This window comes from Rhinoderma darwinii, chromosome 5, assembly GCF_050947455.1.
Source record: "Rhinoderma darwinii isolate aRhiDar2 chromosome 5, aRhiDar2.hap1, whole genome shotgun sequence".
Classification (NCBI taxonomy): domain Eukaryota; kingdom Metazoa; phylum Chordata; class Amphibia; order Anura; family Rhinodermatidae; genus Rhinoderma; species Rhinoderma darwinii.
In genome coordinates, this window is record NC_134691.1 from 239,405,585 (window position 1) to 239,431,118 (window position 25,534).

Below are 25,534 nucleotides of genomic sequence, written 5' to 3' on the forward strand. Positions count from 1 at the left end.
CCTACAGGGGGCAGGGTGGCATCACCTACAGGGGGCAGGGTGGCATCACCTACAGGGGGCAGGGTGGCATCACCTACAGGGGGCAGGGTGGCATCACCTACAGGGGGCAGTGTGGCATCACCTACATGGGGCTGTGTGGCATCACCTACAGGGGGCTGGGTGGCATCACCTACAGGGGGCTGGGTGGCATCACCTACAGGGGGCTGGGTGGCATCACCTACAGGGGGCTGGGTGGCATCACCTACAGGGGGCTGGGTGGCATCACCTACAGGGGGCTGGGTGGCATCACCTACAGGGGGCTGGGTGGCATCACCTACAGGGGGCTGGGTGGCATCACCTACAGGGGGCTGGGTGGCATCACCTACAGGGGGCTGGGTGGCATTACCTACCAGGGGGGCTGCGGCATTATCTACAAAGGGCTGTGTGTGGCAACAAATTTAAATGAAATTCATCTGATTTTAAAACGGACAGGGAAAAAAAACGGATGCAAATCGGGTCCAAATCGGCTGGTAAAAACGGCAACTCGGCCTGGAACGGAACGGATGCAAACCGGCCGGGAAAATCGGCCAAAAACGGCCGATTTTCCCGGCCGACACTCGGACCCTGTCGTGTGAATGAGGCTTTCCTCTTACAAAATGCTTTATTATGAAAAAAGTTACACATATTTGGTATCTCCATGTCCGTAACGGCCCAAACTATAAAACAATTACATTATTTAACCCGCATGTTGAACGTCGTAAAAAAAATAGAGTGCCAGAATTGCTGTTTTCTGTTCATCCTACCTTACAAAAAAATTAGATAAAAAGTGATCAAAAAGTCGTATGAGCTGCAAAATGGTACTGATAAAAACTATAAGTCATCCCGCTAAAAATAATCCCTTATACAGCTGCATCAGCGGTAAAAAAAAAAAAAAGTTATGGCTCTTAAAATATAGCAACACAAAAACAAATAATTTTGAAAAAAATAAGTATTTTTAATGTGTAAAAGTAGTTAAACATAAAAACTAACGATATAAATTTGGTATAAACGCAATCGTAACGACCCGCTGATTAATTTTATTATGTTATTTATACCACAGGGTAAACTGTGTACATTTAAGACGCAAACAAGGATGGCAAAATTTCAGGTTTTATTTCCATTACCCTCCAAAAAAAGTTAACAAAAGTTAATCAATAAATTACATGTACCCCAAAATGGTGCTATTAAAAAATACAACTTGTCCCGCAAAAAAAAAAGTCATTATACAGCTATGTCGACAGAAAAAAAAAGAAAATTGTACCTCTTAGAATGCGAATTCATTGGTCAGTAAGGTTTAAAATACCTTCGGTATTAAGCGGTTAATCAAAGCAACACCAACACTAATAGCTCTCTTAAAGGGGTTGTCCGGGAATAAATTTAATTTAAATTTTAACCTAATTAGTCATATTTAATAACATTTCTTATATGTCTGCTTACCTGTGCCAGCATTAGGCTGGATTCACACGAGCATGTTCGGTTCGTAAAGGACGGAACGTATTTCAGCCGCAAGTCCCGGACCGAACACACTGCAGGGAGCCGGGCTCCTAGCATCATAGTTTTGTACGACGCTAGGAGTCCCTGCCTCTCCGTGGAACTACTGTCCCGTACTGAAAACATGATTACAGTACGGGACAGCTGTCCCGCAGCGAGGCAGGGACTCCTAGCGACGTACATTACTATGATGCTAGGAGCCCGAGTCCCTGCATTGTGTTAGGTCCGGGACTTGTGGCCGAAATAAGTTCTGTCCTTTACGGACCGAACATGCTCGTGTGAATCCAGCCTTGTTCCGATCTGCCGTCACGTGACCGCACCCAGGGTAAATTTTTTCTTTCCCATGAGGTACCTTGTCTTTGCTCAGCCAGCACTTCCAGCTGAGAAAGGCATGGCGCGTCATCAACTACATTTACATGCAGTGGGCCGGGCGGATGTTTCATGAGCTCTTCAGAGCTCCGCCTCCTCTGGTCCCGCCGCCTGTAGATGTAGTTGATGACACGCCGTGTCTTTAAATGGCAGTGCTGGCTGAGCAAAGACACGGAGCGTCATCAATCATAGTACTCGCCGTCCACGTCTCCTCTTCCTCCTTCACTCTTGGAGCTCCCGCACTGAAGTGCATGTGAGAAGGAGGAGGAGGAGCGGAATCCCTAATCCATGACTTTTCCTGGAGCGGCCCCCTACTCCTGAAACTGAATCCCCGGACACAGCGGCCTGAGATTCCTCTCCAGGAGAAGTCCCTGACTTCACTGCCCATATATGGACAGTGAAGTCAAGGACTGTTCCTAAAGCGGAAACCCCAGCCACAGCAGCCGACGATGTGGCCGGGGATTCCGCTCCAGGAGAAGTACCTGCCTTCACTGTCCATATATGGACACAGTGACGTCAGGGACTTCTGAAGGGAAGTGGCCTGGGATTCCGATCCAGGAGAATTCCCTCACTTCACTGTCCATATATGGACAGTGAAGTGAGGGACTTCTCCTGGAGCCATCCCCTACAGGAAAGGGGGTGACTATGTACAAGGGGGCTGTGTGGCATTACCTACAGGGGGGGCCGTGTGGCAGTACCTACAGGGGGGGCCGTGCGGCATTACCTACAGGGGGGGCCGTGCGGCATTATCTACAGGGGGGGCCGTGCGGCAGTACCTACAGGGGGGGCCGTGCGGCAGTACCTACAGGGGGGGCCGTGCGGCAGTACCTACAGGTGGGGCCGTGCGGCAGTACCTACAGGTGGGGCCGTGCGGCAGTACCTACAGGGGGGGGGCCGTGCGGCATTACCTACAGGGGGGGAGCCGTGCGGCATTACCTACAGGGGCCTTGCGGCATTACCTACAGGGGCCGTGCGGCATTACCTACAGGGGGGGGGGCCGTGCGGCATTACCTACAGGGGGGGCCGTGCGGCATTACCTACAGGGGGGCCGTGCGGCATTACCTACAGGGGGGGCCGTGCGGCATTACCTACAGGGGGGGCCGTGCGGCATTACCTACAGGGGGGGCCGTGCGGCATTACCTACAGGGGGGGCCGTGCGGCATTACCTACAGGGGGGGCCGTGCGGCATTACCTACAGGGGGGGCCGTGCGGCATTACCTACAGGGGGGGCCGTGCGGCATTACCTACAGGGGGGGGCTGTGCGGCATTACCTACTGGGGGGGCCGTGCGGCATTACCTACAGGGGGGGCCGTGCGGCATTACCTACAGGGGGGGCCGTGCGGCATTACCTACAGGGGGGGCCGTGCGGCATTACCTACAGGGGGGGCCGTGCGGCATTACCTACAGGGGGGGCCGTGCGGCATTACCTACAGGGGGGGCCGTGCGGCATTACCTACAGGGGGGGGGCGTGCGGCATTACCTACAGGGGGGGCCGTGCGGCATTACCTACAGGGGGGGCCGTGCGGCATTACCTACAGGGGGGGGCGTGCGGCATTACCTACAGGGGGGGCCGTGCGGCATTACCTACAGGGGGGCCGTGCGGTATTGCTTACAGGGGGCTGTGTGTTATTACCTACAGGGGGGCTGTGTGGCACTACCTACAGGGGGCTGTGTGGCATTACCTACAGGGGGGCTGTGTGGCACTACCTACAGGGGGGCTGTGTGGCACTACCTACAGGGGGGCTGTGTGGCACTACCTACAGGGGGGCTGTGTGGCACTACCTACAGGGGGCTGTGTGGCACTACTTACAGGGGGCTGTGTGGCACTACCTACAGGGGGGGCTGTGTGGCATTGCTTACAGGGGAGCTGTGTGGCACTACCTACAAGGGGGTCTGTGTGGCACTACCTACAAGGGGGTCCATGTGGCATTACCTACAGGGGGCTGTGGCAGTATCTATAGAAGGTAGTGTGTGGCATTATCTACAGAGGGCAGTGTGTGGCAGTATCTACAGAGGCCAGTGTGTGGCAGAAAATGTACAAATGAAATTGAAACGGATGCAAAATGGCCGAGAAAAACGGAACAAAACCGCCATTTTTATCGGCCGACAGTCGGACCATGTCGTGTGAATAGAGCCTAAAGTTAGTGGATGACGCGCCGTGTCTCTACACAGTCGGAAGTGCTGTCTTAGCAAACATGGAGCTTCATCAATCATAGAGCACTCCCCCCTCCTCTTATCTCCTCGTCCACACCTCCTCCTCCTTCACTCTAGGAATTTCAGTGCTGCCTTGTCTCTCCTCAAACACACCCCCTCCTATGCCCAGGTGTGTGTATGTATATATATATATATATATACACACACACACACACACACACACACACATATCAATAACAGGATATATATATATATATATATACACACACACATATCAATAACAGGATGTGCTCATATTGCTTGATCTGTGTGTGTATATATATATATATATATATATATATATATATATAAATATATAAAATAACAGTGAGATACATATACATTTATAGTAAATTATGTAAAAAAAAAAAAAGTTTTACCATTGTTTGGAGTACTTTTTGGTGTTTGCTTCACTGTAAGGCACTGTTCACACAGAGTTTTTTTGCAGGCAGAAAATTCGGCCTAAAAATTCCGTCAACGGCCGCGGACAAAAAATGCGACAAGTAGCGTGCAGGCTGGTCAAAATCTGCCTCAAAATTCAAGACAGAATTTTGAGGCAGAATTTTCTGCCGGCAAAAAACTCAGTGTGAACAGGGCCTAATACAGGATCTCTTGGAACAGAGCCAGCAGCAGGTGAGGAAAATGTGCTGACTGGATTGTGTGTACCAAGATGTCTGACATAGGTGGAGTGGGCAGACTTACATTTATCAGGTTGTGAAAGGGGTCGGGGAGGGAGATGGGTGCCTGTACTTAGATCAGGGATAGATGGAGGCACAAAGGATAATGATGATTATTACTGTGTAAGGGTATGTGTACACACACTAATTACGTCCGTAATTGACGGACGTATTTCGGCCGCAAGTACCGGACCGAACACAGTGCAGGGAGCCGGGCTCCTAGCATCATACTTATGTACGATGCTAGGAGTCCCTGCCTCGCTGCAGGACAACTGCCCCGTACTGAAAACATGATTACAGTACGGGACAGTTGTCCTGCAGCGAGGCAGGGACTCCTAGCATCGTACATAAGTATGATGCTAGGAGCCCGGCTCCCTGCACTGTGTTCGGTCCGGTACTTGCGGCCGAAATACGTCCGTCAATTACGGACGTAATTAGTGTGTGTGCACATACCCTAAGACCGTGTGCAGGGAGGGAGCTGCCTAAAATTAGAGCAGGGAATGATCCTGTGAACATAGAGGAGAGTGGCAGTATGCAAACAGCGGAGATGCTTTGGAGGAAGGGGGGGGATGCAACTGTCTCCTCAGATGCAGCAGGGGATCATGGGTATGGTGGGTTACAAGACAGGAAACAGACAGCAAGGGATGTAAACAAACAGAAAGAGCAGCAGTGACGATGGAGATCAAATAGAAACTGGTTAGAAGTTTAATAGGGTGTATTAGGGAAGGCAAACCAAGGCTGGGGGACACTTGTTAGAATTTTTTTTTCCTGGACAACCCCTTAAGGCTATGTTCACACGGAGTATTTTGCAGGCAGAATTTCTGCCTCAAAATTCTGTTTGGAAGTTTGAGGCAGATTTTCCTCTCCCTGCACGCCGATTTTCGCGGCATTTTTCGCGGTGTGAACATAGCCTTAAACTCTCATCATCCCATGGTAGGTAACATTTTGTATTAAAATTTGTATTTGAGGACAATTTGAATGGAAGAAATTGCTTGAATTGCATAATGCAGCCAGACATGTAAAGAAGTATTAGAGATTGGGTTGATATTGATAACTTCATGATTGTTTATCGTTGTGCTACACTTAATCAGGCTACTAATTCCATGAATAGTAACCAAAGATTTGTAAGTCTGTAGGAAAAAGGTTGTGATTTTGATTGAATTACCAATTTAAATAAGAAGGGTGGTTATGTGCTTTGTAAAAAATGTTTACAGTGTCTAATTACTGGAACATACAGTGAGGCCAGATTAAAATGAGCGTGTGCGTTTTGCTCCGTGTGTCATCACAATATGATGCGCGGCTCCGTGATTTTCGCGCAGCCGCCATCATTATGACACTCTGTTTGTATGTTTGTAAACAGAAAAGCACGTGGTGCTTTTCTGTTTTCAATCATACTTTTTACTGCTGTTGCGCGAATCACGCGCGTCCCACAGAAGTGCTTCCGTGTGGCGTGCGTGATTTTCACACACCCATTGACTTCAATGGGTGCGTGATGCGCGAAAAATGCACAAATATAGGACATGTCGTGAGTTTTACACAGCGGACACACGCTGCATAAAAATCACTGACAGTATGACTAACATAGGTCCGTGCGAGGCGCGTGAAAATCACACGCGTTGCACGGACGTATTTTACGTTCGTCTGAATAAGCCCTGAGGTCTAGAACTATTTGGACAGTGGATTACTTTTGGTCCCTTGAAAAAGAGGCAGCTACAAATTAAAGAGCTGGAATTCCTAAACCCCTACTCAAATTAGGATGTAAATACCCTAAAATTAAAGCTGAGATTCTGCACTTTAAGCCCATATTGATTATATAACTGTATATTCAATATGTTTTGGTTAATAGCTAAAATGCCAAAACTTGTATCACTGTCCAAATAATTCTGGACCTAACTGTATGGAGAACTGAACTCTATTACATTATGTACAGTCTCCAGTAGCATTAGTTATAAGCAAATTTGCGCAGTGACATAAAACTTAATGGAATAAAACAAAAATAATTGGACTCGCTTCCGTCCTTACCATGTGTGGGCTCAAATGGATCTGGCAGCAACCCAGCCTTCTCCTCTGAACAAACTATTATATAAGCTGGGATGATAAGCTACTCTTTGTGCTGAGGAACTCACTTTAGGCCTCATGCACACAAATGTGTTTTTACGTCCGCAATTCATCCGCAAAGATGCAGATAAATTGCGGACCCATTCATTTCTAAGGGCCCATTGTCATGAACAAATACACAGTAAACAGTGAGGTCCCTGTTCTTCCCAAACCTCTGTCCCTACCTACTTGTACGACCCGACCTAAACGACGGCGCACAACTGGTCGGCGTTCCCTATACTGGTACAAGTGAAACTAACAAACGGATAAGTCAGAGACAGTACGAAATAACAAAGGGTCATCTGGGGAGACACGGAGGGAGAGGCAGGGCATTTGTGCTGCGGACAAGTCTGGGAGCAAAAGGTGAAGTCAGGCAGGCAGGGTCAAACCAGTAGAGTGCGGAAAAAACAAAAGTCAGAAGGCAAAGAAAAGTCAAGAGTGAAGCCGAGGTCAGGTCACAGGAAGTCAAAATGCAAGTAGCTCAGGGGAGTCTGAAACAAGGGAAAGCACCAGGCAAGGAAACTCTAATTACAGACAACGGCCTGCTATCCCAGGCTGAACTAAATAAGGAGAGGGCGGGAGCTCAGAAACATCAGCAAGGCTTTGATTGGCCTGACGCTCCTGAGCTCCTATTGGCTGCAGACTGCCTCAGTCTGCCAGGCCGGGCGACGCCCGAGCGAGTAACTCTCGCTGTCCTGGAGACCGAGGGAGCCGCAGGCAGAGTGTATGTGACACCCATGCACACGACTGTGGTTTCTACAGTCCGTGCATTGGCCAAGAGCCTGGACTGCAAAAACATGGGACAAGTTATTATACGGTCCGGATTTGCAGTCCGGGCTCATTGAAATCAATGTGTGCACAGTCCGTAAATTTGCAGACGTCCCGCAGATGACACCCTGGTCGTGTGCATGAGGCCTTAGGAAGATCCCAATAACATGCTCTCAATTAAGAAATTTAACAGCTGGGGCAAAGAACAGCCCATATAGAAACCAAAATAATAGACTTTGCAGAATGGCACAATGCCCTTCTTCACCTCAGCTTATCCACAGAAGATGAAATGGCAGAGCTTTCAGACTTTAATCTTAACCTGGAGGAGAGGTCCAGGAGAAACAACATTTACAGGGATTCCAGTGGCTCTAATGCCAGATTAGTTGACGCCACTTCTGAAAGACCCGATGAACACCATGTTACTTGAAACCATGGCTTTAAATTTCAGTATATACTGCATACACAGAACCCCCGAACCCAAGAACATTGCAACTAATCTGTCTCAAGACACCCTGGTAAGAATCCCCTTTTTTCATATAAAATATGCCTTCCTGAGAGAACATAGGAAGGGGAGTGTAATAAGAAACTGTTTTAAAGAAGTGACAAAGACAAAAGTTTTAACCAGTCATAAACTTCATGAAAAGAGAATACAACTTTTGCATACAACAATTCCATACTGGTGGAGCTTTCCGATCATGTAAGAGGTCTCCATCATGTTTTGTTCAGTAGTGGACTCCACTTTCATAGGGATTTTTCCACCATTAGAAGTGATGGCATATCGCTGGGATATGCCATCACTTCAAAAAGAAAAAAACAAAAAATATTTTCCAAAACATACCAGGCACTCTTTGGGATAAGAATAATTTTGTATACATTTTTATTTAATTCCATATAAAAATATATTTTAAAGATTTTTCATATATAAATATATCTCTTTCCTCTTTTATCCATAATATAAAGATTTTTTATAGGAAAAGAAAAGGGTTTGAGAAAACACATTTGTTTCAAACTAGATGTACATAATTTAAAAAAATGTCTCCTGGCCATGATACCAACACAGACTTTTATAACATTACTTCCATTAATTTATCCCCCTGTAAACACAATGACATGTCATGATGAGATATCTAGGTAATAGGTGTTCTATACATAAGCCATAATCAGACCCATATAAGAGATTAGCTATAAGAACCGGTTCTGGAGATTTTTTATCCAGACACCATTGGTCTCCGTTCACACTTGCGCTTTTTTCTTTTTACTCCTTTTCTAATTTTGGTCCGAAACCAACAGAGACAGTTCCTCTTATATGATAGCAATGCAATTGTATATAAGGAGTTAAATATTCATCTTTAAATCTTCCTATACTCGGGGGCAGCCGAGATTTCACCCAAAGGTGAGCAAATTTAAGCAATCAGGATACCAACTCAGACTTTTATAACATTACTTCCATTAATTTATCCCCCTCTAAACACAATGACATGTCATGATGAGATATCTAGGGAATATGTGTTCTATACACAAGCCATAATCAGACCCATACAAGAAATTAGCTATAAGAACCGGTTCTAAAGATTTTTTATCCAGACACCATTGGTCTCCGTTCACACTTGCGCTTTTTTCTTTTTCTCCTTCTCTTTCTTTTTCCTCCTTTTCTAATTTTGATCCGAAACCAACAGCGACAGTTCCTCTTGTATGATGATAGTGCAATTATATATAGGGAGTTAAATATTCATCTTTAAATCTTCCTATAGTCGGGGGCAGCCGAGATTTCACCCAAAGGTGAGCAAATTTAAGCAATGGAGCACGCTCCTACATTTAAGAGTCGGAATCCTGCTATGCTGGTATCCACGTTAAATTTTTATTCAGACACCATTGGTCTCAGTTCACACTTGCATTTTTTGCTTTTTCCTCCTTCTTTTAGAATTTTGGTCCGAAACCAACAGGAGCAATTCCTCTTATATAATAGCCATGCAAATATAGATAAAGAGTTGAATACTCATCTTTATGTTGATCTCGCAACTCAAGGTGGACTGAAAGTTCACTCTTTTTCACTATGTTTCTCCTCCTGGAGCAATTTTAGAGTGAAGGCAGATTTTAGAAATATATCAATCGGGTTTTTCACCCCTTCAATCTCATCATTGGCAGATCACAATTCCCACATGGAAGGTTCTCCTTATATCCACTCCATCCACGGTCAATCCTTATGTTGAATAGCTTGGATCTTCCTATACTCGGGGGCAGCCGAGGTTTCACCCAAGGTGAGCAAATTATAGCAATGGAACACACTCCTCATTGGAGAGTCGGTATCGTAATATGCTGGTATCCACGTTGGTTTTTTCTGGCAACACTGGAGACTGCAAGACGAGGCAAGGTTGACGTCACTACCTGCCAGGTGTAGACTAATTGATCAGCTGACATGTTTCATCCCAAACCGGGATTTCCTCAGAGCCATTTCGTGAGTTCAGTAAAGTCTGGCATCTTTATAGTGCCAAATTTAAAGGGAACTGGACGCATATGTAAAAATATTACATTAAGTACTCATAGAATCCAATGATTCAAATCCAAAACGTCCAATTATACACATGTTTTATCCATATTTATAGATTCCCCTCAGTATTTCATCATACATTTCTATCCGGGAATATACATATATATATATATATATATATATATATAAAATACCAAAACATATACACACAGTACATTGCAAGTAAATTCCCATTTTTTTTAATTAAGAAAAATTCATTTATCCCTAACAAACCCATTAGTGATCAGCAGTGTCTATAATAAATAAAATATAACAGAAAATTATATGAATAATAAATAAGAAAAAAAATAAAAATAAATAAAATAAAATAAATCAAAAATCCAAAATATTAAATAAATGAAATAATTATGAGAGATCCATGTTGCATTTCAGATGGTATAACACTAATTTGACGCTGCACCTGTCAACGGACTGTCCATAAAGCATTAAGCCCATAAAGTACCTATTTATTACAGTAATATGATAGTGTCCCGCTAATTTTTATCTGCCGAAAATCAGGCAAGGCATCCTCTGTACCCGGGTGACAGGGAGTGGGTCCAACCCCGAGAATATTTCCGGAGGGACCGAGTCCCCATCACCCAGGGACAGAGAACATCCATAGGACCTATCAATTTATCCCGAGAAAAAAAGTATTCATAAAAGGAAAATTAGTTTGCTGGTTGGTGCGTGGAAAAATCACGGGACGCTGTTACACAGCCGGCCCATAAGGATCCACGCAACCCCCACCCAAATGCCAAACCGACAAGATCACTTCCAAAACATAAAGGGATATAAAACAGGCTTTCCCAAATTAGGGCAAAAACGTTTCCGGAATCCAAGGATTTTAATGTCTGTCTCCGAAGGGCAGGGAGCGGGTCCACAACAGATAAAAATCTGTAGGGACCCAGTCCCCACCACTCGGAGGCAGAAAATCATAACAGTTAGTTCTTTATTCATCCCATAAGTCTATTCCCTCCTATTTTCAAGGAGTGAAAAAATATATTTACTTAGATTGGGTCGAATCAAACCATTTGAGAATAGGTCACAAGGTAATCAATCCATTAGAGGTATCCAAAAGACGGGCAATCATATTACACCACAAAGACGCAACCACCAATGAATAGAAGGGGATTATTAATTCAGCATGTCATAAAAACATATTAAATTTTATTTCATTGTTAAGACCTCTAGGCCAGGAGACATTTTTTTAAATTATGTACATCTAGTTTGAAACAAATGTGTTTTCTCAAACCCTTTTCTTTTCCTATAAAAAATCTTTGTATTATGGATAAGAGGAAAGAGATATATTTATATATGAAAAATCTTTAAAATATATTTTTATATGGAATTTAATAAAAATGTATACAAAATTATTCTTATCCCAAAGAGTGCCTGGTATGTTTTGGAAAATATTTTTTGTTTTTTTCCTTTTGAATTATTGCTCTCCGAAACGGCACCGTGCTATATATGGATTGCATATTTTGGGATTTCTATTAGGTATGGTTTATAACCATTTTTTGTGTTTAGCTCATATGCCATCACTTCCTGATCGCTAGCGTTTCAAATTTTAGAACTAATCTAATCCTAAGAATGAAAGAGCCACGGAGATAGTTAAGCAGTGCAGCTCCTTCACAGATTTTCCATGCACAGTGACACTCCTATCCACCCATTGTGCAGCGAACTGGAAAACAGCACCATTAACTTCAATTGAGCTGTATTGTGGTTCCCTGCAAAGTCTGTGGACCGAAGCACCAAACCACTGTGCAGGGAAAAAGGCAAAGAATTTCCTGCCCCTTCTTTCAGTTGCTTGGCAGGTTCCCAAAGGTTGGATCCCAACAATCATGGTGATGGCAGATCTTAGTGAAATGCTTCCTATAGCCTTTTGTATTTTCACCACAAAGAAACGCCTGGGAATCAGACATGATAGGGAAACATTTTTCCCTGTGGTGGATGACTTTTCAGCTGACAGGTAGCAGAGTTACATGAAGGGGAATTATTTTTCATTGAGGTCTAGTTTCTATTGCAGCGCAGGGAAGAAAACAGAAGTCGCTGGAGGTGAGGTAAAGTTTTTTTTATTCTTCACATTACTAACCTTATTTTTTTTTCGTTTTGCAGGTTCCGCAGGACTGTTTGGACTACGTCGTAGATTCGTTGGCCTAATGCGATGATCTACGGTTTTTTAAAATAAAATGGTAAAAGAGGGTTGTGTGTGGGAGTTCTTATTTCAATAAAAAATATTTTCTTATGTGTCTGTGTTTTTTTAATACTTTATTAGCTCCTTGGTAATGGCAGTAGTCTGATTGACAGCGTCCATTACTAAGGCGGGGCTTAGTGTGAGCCAGTAAAAAGGCTGCAACTAACCCCCCATTATTACCCCGGTACCCACCCCCCCGGGGGTGCTGTAAAGAGCCGGGTACGATCCAGTACCCGACCATCTGTAGTGACGGGCGGACACTAGGGCGGCTGCAGGCTGGTATTATAAGGCTGGGAAAGGCCAAAAACAGTGCCCCCCCCCCTGGTAATGCTGCCTGCTGCTATATTGTATCTGGCTGGTTATGAAAATGGGGGGGAAGTAATGTCATTTTCTTCATTTATTTATTTATTTTTTTTTAAACGATGTGGGGTCCCCCCCCATTTTTCATAACCAGTCAGATACAACACAGCAGCAGCAGCCTAGCATTACCAGGGTGAGAAGGGCCACAGTTTTTGGCCCTTTCCAGCCTCATAATACCAACCTGCGGCCGCTCCAGTGTCCGCCCATCACTACAGATGGTTGGATACTGGATCGTACTCGGCTCTTCGCAGCACCCCTGATGGCAGTGCGTACCAGGGAAATAATGGGGGGTTAGTTGCAGCCTTTTTACTGGCAAACACCAAGCCCCACCTTAGTAATGGACAATCAGACTACTGCCATTACTAAGGTGCTATTAAAGTATTAAAGAAAACACAGACACATAAGAAAATATTTTTTTATTGAAATAAGGACTTCCCCACAAATCCTCTTTCAAAACCGTAGATCATCGCAGTAGTCCAACGAATCTACGACGTAGTCAAAACAGTCCAGCGGAACCTGAAAAACAAAAAAATAAAGTTAGTAATATGAAAAATAAAAAATCTTATACTCACCTTCAGCGACTTCTGTCATTCTGACATCAATGAACTTCTGAAACGTCATATATTACAAATTAAAAGGGTTTTCCCCACAAACACAGGATAGGGGATACATGTGTGATCGCTTGGGTCCGACCACTGGGGCCCCCAGTAATGAGAACTGGGGACCGAAAGTGGCCAGCGCTCCATTCATTTATAGGGACTTAGGGGACCGCTGTCTCCGGCAGCTCCATAAAAAATAATGAAGCAAAGGTCAAGCAAGTGCACTAGCACTCTATTCTCATGGAGCACTTCGGGGGAATTTCAGTCCTCCAATCTCATCGCTGAGGGTCCCAGTGGTCAGACCCCCAGCGATCACATGTATCCCCTATTCTGTGGATAGGGGATACATGTGCTTGTGGGAAAACCCCTTTAAAGGGGTTTTGCAATCCCTAAAAATTGATGGCCTATTCTCAGGATAGGCCATCAATAGCTGATGGGTCGGGGTCCGACTACCGGGACCCCCGCCAATCAACTGTTTTGAAGGGGGTGCAGCGCTCGTATGAGCACTGCTTCCCCTTCGTTTTTTTTGCTCTGCACCTCCTTCAAAAATACTGTTCAGTGGAGCTCCTGGTAGTCAGACCCCAACCCATAATCTTTTGATGGCCTATCCTGAGGATAGGTCATGAATTTTTAGGTACTGAATAACCCCTACTCCATACGGAGCATCCATTTAGGCATTTTTATATTTATAGTGTAGCTAAACAGTAAACAAACTTCTGACATGTCATAGTGACATGTTAGAAGTTTGGATTGGTGGGGTTCGTTCACTGAGACCCCCACCAATCTCTAAAACGCAGCTGAAGCGCTCGTGTGAGCGCTCAGCCGCTTCATGTCTGTTCGGCTTTTTCCGGAAAGCCGATGTATCAGAGTACGGCCTCATAGACTTTACATTGAGCTCGAACTCCGATACATTGATAAAGCCGAATAGACACGAAGCGGCTGAGCGCTATGACATGTCAGAAGTTTGTTTAACGTTTAGCTACACTATAAAAAGTATGTGCCTGGAGACACTAGTGTTTCTAAAATCATAAAATAATGTCATACCTGGGTGCAGGTATTACGTCGTTGGGGGGGCGTGGCTGGCGACAGGGAGTGTCCGGGGGGCCGCGGAACCCAGCGGGATATTTTTCAGTACAACAATGGATAGTTCAGTACAACACTGTTCATTAGACCCCCTTGCTGTGCTGGGGGAGAGAATTCTAGCTGGGGTGGCGGAGTATTTAAACTAGGGCTGAGGGGGAGGTCAATGTAGAAAATAATGGGGTAGTTAGTTTAGAGAGGGGTCAGACTATATTGGTGGGGGGAGAAACAAACTGTGGGGATAGGACTAGACAACAGGATAAGGAGATCCTTTTCGTTACAAAACAGCAATGAAAATAAAAATGCCCAAATAATGAAAAATAATCACATTTCTTACAATTAAAGTGAAACAGTTAAAGGCAAGTTAAAGTCTATATTCACAAATGCCAGAAGTCTAGCAAGCAAAATGGGGGAGCTGGAGGCCTTGGTACTGGAAATAAATATAGATATAGTTGGTGTTGCTGAAACATGGCTAGACTCTTCACATGACTGGGCTGTAAATCTACAGGGTTTTACACTGTTTCGGAAAGACAGGGCGAATAGGAAAGGTGGTGGTGTATGTCTGTATGTGAGAAGTGATATGAAGGTGAGTGCGAAAGAGACATTAGAGGGTGAAGATTGTGAGGAGGTTGAAACATTGTGGGTGGAATTACAAAGGGAGGTAAACACTGAAAAAATTACTTTTGCTGTAATTTATAAACCCCCCAATATAACTGAGGAGATGGAATTTCAGCTATATAAACAGATGGAGCGGGTTGCACAGGCGCGTACAGTAGTGATAATGGGAGATTTTAATTACCGGGATATTAATTGGTGTCATGGTTCGACTTCAACTGCAAAGGGGAGACATTTCCTCAACCTGTTGCAGGAAAATGTTATGGGCCAGTTTGTGGAAGACCCGACTAGTGGTGAAGCTCTGCTGGATCTGGTCATTTCTGATAATACAGAGCTTGTTGGGAACGTCAATGTTCGTGAAAACCTCGGTAACAGTGATCATAATATAGTTATATTTTACTGTAAAAAACAAACACAGGCTGGGAGGGTAAAAACATTTAATTTTAAGAAGGCCAATTTCCCCAGGTTGAGGACTGCAATTCAGGATATAGACTGGGAAGAACTAATGTCAAATAATGGTACAAATGATAAATGGGAGATTTTCAAATCTACTTTGGGTAATTATAGCGCAAAATTTATTCCTATAGGTAACAAGTATAAACTACTAAAATTAAACTCCACATGGCTTACACCTTCTGTAAAAAGGGCAATACATGACAAAAAAAGGGCATTTGAAAAACACAAATCTGAGGGTACCGCTGTAGCCTTCGTAAATTATAAAGAGCTTAATAAAATCTGTAAAAAGGTAATAAAATCAGCAAAAATACAAAATGAAAGGCAGATGGCCAAGGATAGTAAAACAAATCTCCAAAAATTCTTCAAGTATATAAATGCAAAAAAGCCAAGGTTTGCACTGGTAGGACCCCTACATAGTGGTAATGGGGAGCTGGTCACAGGGGATCAAGAGGAGGCAGAGTTACTAAATGGGTTCTTTAGCTCTCTATATACAACAGAAGAAAGAGAAGCTGATGTAGCCACTGCCAGTGCCGTTAATATATCAGTTGATATACTGAATTGGATGAATGTAGAGATGGTCCAAGCTAAATTAAACAAAATAAATGTACACAAGGCCCCGGGACCAGATGGGTTACACCCTAGAGTTCTTAAAGAGCTTAGTTCAGTTATTAATGTAAAGTTATGCATCTGGGTACCAACAACCTGCATGCATCATATGTCCTAGGGGGAGCTACACTGGGGGAGTCACTTACATAGTTACATAGTTACATACATAGTTACATAGTTTGTACGGTTGAAAAAAGACACATGTCCATCAAGTTCAACCAAGGGATGGGAAAGGGGAAGTGGGATGGGAAAGGGGAAGTAAAAAATTTCTACACATAGCAGTTAATATTTTTTTGTTCTAGGAAATTATCTAAGCCTTTTTTAAAGCCATCTACTGTCCCTGCTGCGACCAGCTCCTGCGGTAGACTATTCCATAAATTCACAGTTCTCACAGTAAATAAGGCTTGTCGCCTCTGCAGGTTGAACCTAGAAAGGATGCCCTGGAGTTGGAAAAAATACAAAGAAGAGCAACGAAGCTAATAAGGGGCATGGAGAATCTAAGTTATGAGGAAAGATTAAAATAATTAAACCTATTTAGCCTTGGAAAAAAAAAGACGACTAAGGGGGGACATGATTAACTTATATACTAATGGCACATACAAAAAATATGGTGAAATCCTATTCCATGTAAAACCCCCTCAAAAAACAAGGGGGCACTCCCTCCGTCTGGAAAAAAAAAGGTTCAACCTGCAGAGGCGACAAGCCTGCTTTACTATGAGAACTGTGAATCTATGGAATAGTCTACCACAGGAGCTGGTCACAGCAGGGACAGTAGATGGCTTTAAAAAAGGCTTAGATAATTTCCTAGAACAAAAAAATATAAGCTCTTATGTGTAGAATTGTTTTACTTCCCTCTCCCCATCCCTTGGTTGAACTTGATGAACATGTGTCTTTTTTCAACCGTACGAACTATGTAACCATGTAACTATGTAACGTGTATATATATATATATATGTATATATATATATATATATATATATATATATATATATATGTAGATATATATATATATATATATATATATACTTACACACATATATATATATATACAAACACATAATATAGATAAATATATTTGAAAAAATTACAAAAAAAGTGTTTTCTTTCTAATTTTTTGTGATTTGTCTGCTCATAATAAAAATTACAAACTTGAAATTAAACTAATCCAGAAAATGAAAGCCTCATAAGTCTTGTAAAAAAAACGAATTAAAAATAGTTGTGATATTCAAAGCGGTTGCAAAGATATTATCATTCAAAAAAGTACATATCCGAAATGGAAAAATTTGACATGGACACAGGGGCATCAATGACCCTTGGTCATGAAAGGGTTAAAGAAGAATATATAAAATTAAACTAATAGAGAATTATATTTTACCTTAGTTCCTGTTGTTGGAACCAGTCCGACAGCTCCCATATATGTACTTCCAATTGTTTTGATTTTTTCAATGTCTCTGTAGCATTCCTTTTCCATGAGCTGTATGAAAGCAAATCTAATTAACATTAAAAAACCAAGACTAAAAGCTTAAATACCTCGTTCTTTGTAGATTAAACTCATAGCTATACTCACATATATGAACACACATACTAGCTGGCATCTATCTGCCTGTCTGTCTATCTGTTCCTTACAGGTTTAAAAAAACATTCTTGATCTGATCAGCATTTGAGATTTTACGACATTCACCGCTCAGTCATAACATTAAAACCACAGACAGGTAAAGAAAGTAACATTGATTATCCCATTACAATGGCAAGTGAACAGTCAATTGTTGGAGTTGATGTATTGGAAGCAGAAAAAATAGCCAAGCTTTAGGATCTGAGTGACGTTGACAAGGGCCAAATTGTGATAGCTGGGTGACTAGACTCAATGCAGCACCAAAACAACAGGTCTTGTTCCTGGGATGCAGTGGTTAGTGCCTGCCTAAGTTGTCCAGGGAAGAACAACTAGTAAGTGGCAAGACGGTCATGGGTGCCGAAGGCTCACTGATGTGTGTGGGGAGCAAAGGCTAGTGCATCTAGTCCGATCCCCCAGAAGAGCTGACAAAGTTAATGCTGGCTATGATAGATAGGTTTTAGAATGCACAGTGCATCACAGCTTGTTGTGTTTGTGGCTGCGTAGCTGCAAACTGTTCAGGGTGCCCATGCTGACCCCTGTCCATTGTAGAAAGTGCCTACAATGGACAAGTGAGCCTCAAAACTGGACCGCAAAGCATTGGAAGAAGGTCTCTTGGTCTGATGAATCACATTTTTTTTTTTACATCATGTGAAAGGCCAGGTGCGTATGTACCTGGGTGTAAAATGGCACTAGGATAAACTATGTTCAGATGGCAAGCTGGCGGAGTCAATGTGTTGCTCTGGGGAAAGTTCTGCAGGGAAACCTTGGGTCCTGGCATTCAAGTGGATGTTACTTTGACACGTACCCAATAGCGGATCCCCATAGGTCAGTTTAGAATCGTCGTCCGGGGTCTGAGGCTCTGGGGGGCCCTTGGCTGCCCAAAGAATAAAACTACAACATGAATTGTGGCAAAAAAACTCAACAAATCTGTTTTGTGTATGGGGCAAAAAGCCCCCTGTGATAAGGGCTGGAAGGGCCTTACATAGTACTCAATTGTATCTGCGTCCTTTGGACACGGATACAGTTGACAGCGCTGGCGAGGCAAGGGAACCATCGGTTCTCTTCCCCACCATTCGGCAATTTTTTGTGATGTAGACAGCGCGATTACGTCATCACGCCACGTGCGTCGCTCTCCTAGATGAGGCCTGGTTGGCACTATCTACAGGCGGTTGCTGGATGGGGCCTGGTTGGCACTCCCTATCTATGGTACTAATATATTAGGGGCCCAGTGAATGGTACTGCTATATTCAGGGGTGCAAAGGTATGGTAATAGTATATTCAGGGCACCGTGTATGGTACTATTATATTCAGGGGCACCGTGTATGGTACTATTATATTCAGGGGCCCAGTGTATAGTACTATTATATTCAGGGGTGCAGTGTATGGCACTATTATATTTAGGGGTGCAGTGTATGGTGCTATTATATTTAGGGGCATAGTGTGTAGCACCATGGAAATTTTTTCTTCGTTTATAGGTGCGTAAATGTTGGAAAAGTGAGGATCTGAAGACATCAGTGTCAAATTCTGCAAAAATGGGTCATGGCCGGGAGAAGTCGTCATGAGGTCTGGACCAAATAGAGAAGTAAACAGAAAAATAATGACTATAATCTGAGATGTCACCTGTGTGTCACTAGATTTATAGAGAATCTGTCACCTCTCCTGACATGTCTATTATAAAAAATCCTTGTATTCCACAAAAAGTCTTTGTGTAGTCCTTGAGTAATAGACAAATGGGTGTTAGCATTGCCCTTGTCAGGAGGATGTGTCCCTACACAGTGTGATACGGTCAGCGATAGTTGGAGACTCTAATTATGTAGGGACACAGCACTTTAACACCTATTTTTCAATGCTAGCACAGCAATGCTAGCACACTGAGCAGCAGGGCGGCGGTGGTGGTGAAGGGAGGCCCAAGTTTTTTGGTAAACAGTCCAGGGCCTAAGGTCTACTTAATCCGCCACTGCACATACCACCTAACTAAACATTGCTGCAGACCAGGCACATCCCACACATTATTAGACAGGTGTTTTAATGTTATTACTGAAGTGTGCAATAGGATGGTAATTAAACATAAAATGAGAGTGCTGGTCTGGGAGAATATTTCTGCAAATTGGTTCATAATTAGCTTAAACTAGATCTGTGAGTAAAATAAACGCTTATACACCAGTTGCTGTGTCTCAGGAGAGAGAAGGGCAGGAGGAGGTGGGGATAGCTGGGGGCAGCACTGTCCTCATATACATTGCAGACTCAAAAGCATATGTCCGCTGTTTTTTATCTATTAGGCAAATGGCACAATTCCGTTTGGCATAATAACTCAGTGGACCAGATCTAATTTAAGGTCAGAGGAAAGAGAGAATCGTCATTAATGAAACATATTGGAGTATGGTAAGTAGTTGGCTACTATAGTGGTCAGTATTAGACTTTGGATTTGATATTTTTAATATATTGCTTAACCTCCTACCTGCACAGCACTGTAAATGTACAGTGCAGAAATGGTGCAGGCTAAAGAGCAGTGCCTACGGCATCATACCCTGCTGAAAGGGCCGGGATCGTAAATAGTTCTGATCCTGTCCTTTAACTCCTTAGATACCATGGAACCTAACTGATTTTACAGAGGAAGAGAGCTCTCTCTTTAAACTCATCAGCGCCACTGCGACACAATCGCAGAATGGCGATGGATTGCCAGAGGATGGCATGTTCACGTCCCTTAGTGGTACTAAAAAAAATGTAGACTCAAAAAAAAAAATGCATTATTATTGAAAAAATTGAAAACAAAAATATTAAACACAACTGGTATAGCCGCAACTCGTACTATAAAATTACCACATTATTAATCCCGCACAGAGAACAATGTAAAAAATAAACGAAAAAAAAATTGTCAAAAATTGTTGGTTATCCCTCCTCCCAAAAAAGAGAAATAAAAGTTAATCAATGAGTCCCAAACAATAAAAACCACAACCCTCATTAAGCCCTCATTAAAGGAACAGTGTCATCACAAAATATTTTTTTATATGTTAAAGATGTTAGTGCTTTATTAAAAACGTTTATATTCATTTGTGTGTTTGTGTTTTACTTTTTCTTATTTTTACACTTTTTCTTCCCTATGGGGGCTGCCATTTTTTGTTCCATTTCTGTGTGTGTCGATTAACGACACATACAGACATGGAATACGGCAGCCACAGTCCCATAGGGACTGCGAACGGCTCCCGTCCCATTGACTTCAGTGTACGGCGTCTGTGTGGGAACTGCGCATGCGCCGCTCCCACACAGTCCAATTCGAAATTGGCGCCGTCCGGCGCCATTTTCCTGTGGACCGGAAGTCGCGGCCGGACAGTAATATTACTACTTCCGGTCGCGGCTTCCGGATTTGTGCACTTGGACCAGCGGCAGCAAACGGAGCGGACGGGCCGGAGGGAGCCGCGGCGGCAGGAGCAGGTAAGAGATTTCAATGTATGTTCGTGTTTTTGTGTGTTTACTACTGTATGTAAACCTACTACACTGTGTGTTAGCTCAAAAAATGGCAACACACAGTGTAGGAGGTTACACCGTTCAAACCCCTCGTTTATCCCGGCACTAGCCATGATAAAGGAGGGGGGGATGCTGAGAGCTCACTAGAGCAAGGGCTTTTTACCCAATTTTGCAAAGCTGCAATTTTGGGGATAGCTCCATCTAGTGACCAAAAATGGGTAGTATTATAAATTAGAATTAATTTATAATATTTCCTGACTAGTGAAAAAAATAAATAAAATTTGAACAATGTTTAATCACCCACACACTAAATGTTTAATTTAAAAAAACAAACATGTTTTTCTGGCAACACATTGCCTTTAAGCTTGTGTTCTTATTGTGCAAAAGTAGTAAAATATAAAAGAAACAATATAAATTTGCTATCGCCCTAATCTTAACGACCCGCAGAATAAAATGATTATAATTTATACTGCAGGTAAACGCCGTAAAAACAGATCCCCCAAAACAATTTCGGAATTGCTGTTTTTTTCCATTCACCCTCCCAATTTTTTAATAACTGGAGAAGAAAACAAAAAACGCATGGCGCCACATAGTGCAGATCACCAAACGTAATGGAATAAAACAGAGGAAAGTCAATTTAGCCCACCTCTTGGCGTTGTGCTAGCACAGGCACAACGCTGTTGTAGACTTATAATGAAATAGGTATCATTAGACCGCTGCAGCCAGGTCCTATCCGGTAACTGGAGGTGGTTACCGCTGTAAAGTATTTGCAGGAAGAAAAAATTAGTGGACCATACTGGCAATAAATGTAGAAGCAGTTCCAGTGTTTTGAAATATAAAAATAAATAATTTATTGTAAAAGACTACGCGTTTCAACTTGGCCTGATGAAGACACTGGTCCAGCCTTGAAATGCGTAGTCTTTTACAATAAATTATTTATTTATGTATTTCAATACACTGGAACTACTTCTACCTTTATTGCCAGCAGCGCCATTTATGGTCCACCAATTTTTTCTTCCTGTAAATTATTTTTTTAGAAGTTATTCATTGCATTATATGTAACCCAAAATAGTGCCAATAAAAAAAAAATACATCAAAAAGCAAAAAACAAGCATAATGGCCCATGGAATGCGTTAACCCCTTCCCGCTCCTTGACGTACTATTACGTCATGGCAGCTGTATCGTTCGCGCTCCATGACGTAATAGTACGTCTCGGGAGTAACGGCCGTTTCGGCCGTCCTCCTGACACATACAGGAGCTGTGACAGCTGCTGTCTTGTTCAGCAGCTGTCACAGCTCCTACAGCGGGGACCGATCGCTGTGTCCCCGCTGATTAACCCCTTAAAAGCCGCGTTCTATAGAGATCGCTGCTTTTTAGGGGTTAAGCTGCCATCGCCGGCCTGCTACGCGATAGCGGCCGGCGATGGTGACTATGGCAACCGGACACCAAACAATGGTGTCCGGCTATGCCATAGACGGAAGCCTAGTGGGTCCGTCAGTGAGTAGCTGACAGTTCTAATACACTGCACTACGCATGTAGTGCAGTGTATTAGAATAGCTATCAGGGCCTCCTACCCTCATGTCCCCTAGTGGGATAAAGTAATAAAGTAAAAAAAAAGTTAAAAAAAGATGTGTAAAAATAAGAAAATAAAAGATTTAAAAGTATTAAAAGTAAAAATCCCCCTTTTTCCCTTATCAGTCATTTATTATTAATAAAAATATATAAACAAACAAATAAACTATACATAATTGGTATCGCCGCGTCCGTAACGGCCTGAACTACAAAATTATTTCATTATTTATCCCGCACGGTGAACGCCGTAAAATAAAATAATAATAAACCGTACCACAATCACAATTGTTTGGTCACTTCACCTCCCAAAAAATGGAATAAAAAGAGATCAAAAAGTCGCATGTACCTAAAAATGGTACTGATCGAAACTACAGTTCGTTACGCAAAAAATAAGTCCTCGCACGGCTTTATTGATTGAAAAATAAAAACGTTATGGCTCTTAGAATAAGGTAAGACAAAAAGTAAATGATTGTTTACAAAACGTATTTTATTGTGCAAACGCCATAAGACATAAAAAAAAACTATAAACATCTGGTATCGCCGTAATCATATCGCCCCGCAGAATAAAGTGAATATGTCATTTATAGCGCACGGTGAACGCTGTAAAAAAAAATAGAATAAAAAAACAATAGTAGAATTGCTGTTTTTTAGTCACCACGCCACCTAAAAATAGAATAAAAACTGATCAAAAAGCCGCATGCACCCCAAGAAAACTACAATGGATTCCTCAAGGGGTCTAGTTTCCAAATTGGGGTCACTTTTGGGGGGTTCCCAATGTTTTGGCACCACAAGACCTCTTCAAACTGGACATGGTGCCTAATAAAAAAGAGGCCTCAAAATCCACTAGGTGCGCCTTTGCTTCGGAGGCCGGTGCTTCAGTCCATTACCGCACTAGGGCCAAATGTGGGATATTTCTCAAAACTGCAGAATCTGGGCAATACGTATTAACCCCTTCACGACCACCCCACGTAGATTAACGGGTTGCAAAACTGGTCATTGTGCCTGCAGCCCGTTCATCCACGTGTGCTCCTAACAGAGCACACAGACGCTCCCCGCAGCCCGGCATCTCCCAGTACAGGCTGCTACTAGCAGCCTTAGTACTGGGGGAAAACATCGGGTCGGATCACAGCGGTGAGCCGAACCGATTAACCCCTTAATTGCGGCAGTCAATAGTGACCGCCGCATTTAAGTTGTTATAGCAACATCGGCACCCCGCTACGCGATTGCGGGGGCCGATTGTTGCGGGGGGCGATTGCTATGGCAACCGGAAGCCTAACAAAGGCTTCCTATATGCCATTACGTTAGCCGATTAGGCCCCGCCCGGAGGCGGAGCCTGATCGGCTTGCTGTCAGTGAACAACTGACAGTTCTAATACATTGCACTACATGGGTAGTGCAATGTATTAGAACATCAAACAAACAGTTGGACCTTCAAGTCCCCTAGTGGGACTAAAGAAAAGTGTAAAAAAAGTAAAAATAAAAGTTGTAAAAATACAATAAAAGTTTCAAATAATAACACAAAACACAATCGCCCCTTTTCGTTTATCAAATCATTTATTATTGAAAAAAATAATAAAGCCATACATATTTTGTATCGCTGCGACCGTAACGACCTTAACTATAAAAATATTATGTTATTTATTCCGCACAGTGAACGCCGTAAAAAAAAAACTAAAAAATACTGACATAATTGCTATTTTTTGGTCACTTTGTCTTTCAAAAATTGAAATAAAAAGTGATCAAAAAGTCGCATGTATCCAAAAATGGTACCTATAAAAACTATAACTCGTCTCGCTAAAAATAAGCCCTCATACAGCTCCGTCAACGAAAAAATTAAAACCGTTATGGCTCTCACAACTTGGCGACAGAAAAAATCCATTCTCTTTACAAAGGTTATTTTATTGTGCAAAAAGTTGTAAAACATAAAAAAGTTCTATAAATTAGGTATCACCGGAATCGGACTGACCCGTAGAATAAAGGTAACATGTAATTTATAACGCGTGGTGAACGGTGTATAAAAAGAATTTAAAAAATAATGTCAGAATTGCTGTTTTTTGGTCACCTTGCCTCCCAAAAAAAAAAGGATAACATGTGATCGAAAAGTTGCATGTACTCCAAAATGGTACCAATAAAAGCTACAGCTCGTCCCGCAAAAAAAACAGCCCTCATACCACTACGTCTATGAAAAAATAAAATTCGTTAAGGCTCCAATAAGCCAGGAAATAAAAATATGCAGTTGTGCCGGCCCGAGGGAAACATTTCTTCTGTTTCAAGTGGCGAAATATCAAGGCCCCTAAAATTAGGGAACCAGGAAGGGGAGGGCCCAAACATATCTGCTGAAAGCGAGGGTGCCCGTATTATACCAGGACAACACTTCTCAGCAAAATTCCTCAAACTGCAAAGGTGCGGAGTGTGGACCAAAAGGGGGATAAGAAAGGACACAGTTTATCAGTGCGACAGCGGCCTGTGCAGAAAGGATTGTGTCACAGTGTAACACACATCTATGGATTATTTTATTGTTTTTGTTTACCCCATTATTATACCACCTGACTATGCCCCTTATATACTCCGCCCGGCTTACATGTACCCCACATTATAAACGGAAACACCAGTAAGACTCAATTCAAGACTACTACAAGCAAAATCCACACTCCAAAAGCCAAATGGCGCTACCTCCCTTCTGAACCCTACAGTGTGCCCAAACAGCAGTTTACTTCCACATATATGGCATCGCCATACCCGGGAGAACCCTTTTAACAATTTTTGGGGTGTGTGTCTCCAGTGGCACAAGCTGGGCGCCACATATTGGCATATCTATAGAAAAAATCCCATTTTC

General features: G+C 42.9%; 1 protein-coding gene across 2 annotated transcripts in view; it reads right to left on the reverse strand.

Annotated features, from left to right (window-relative positions):
• ADCY1 (adenylate cyclase 1) overlaps window positions 1-25,534 on the reverse strand; it is a 763,759-nt gene that overhangs the window by 43,688 nt on the left and 694,537 nt on the right. For both annotated transcript variants that reach the window (XM_075827013.1, XM_075827012.1), the window contains one exon: window positions 17,426-17,524. In XM_075827013.1, coding sequence (XP_075683128.1) covers window positions 17,426-17,524 — 99 coding nt within the window. The remainder of the gene's footprint in view (window positions 1-17,425; window positions 17,525-25,534) is intronic.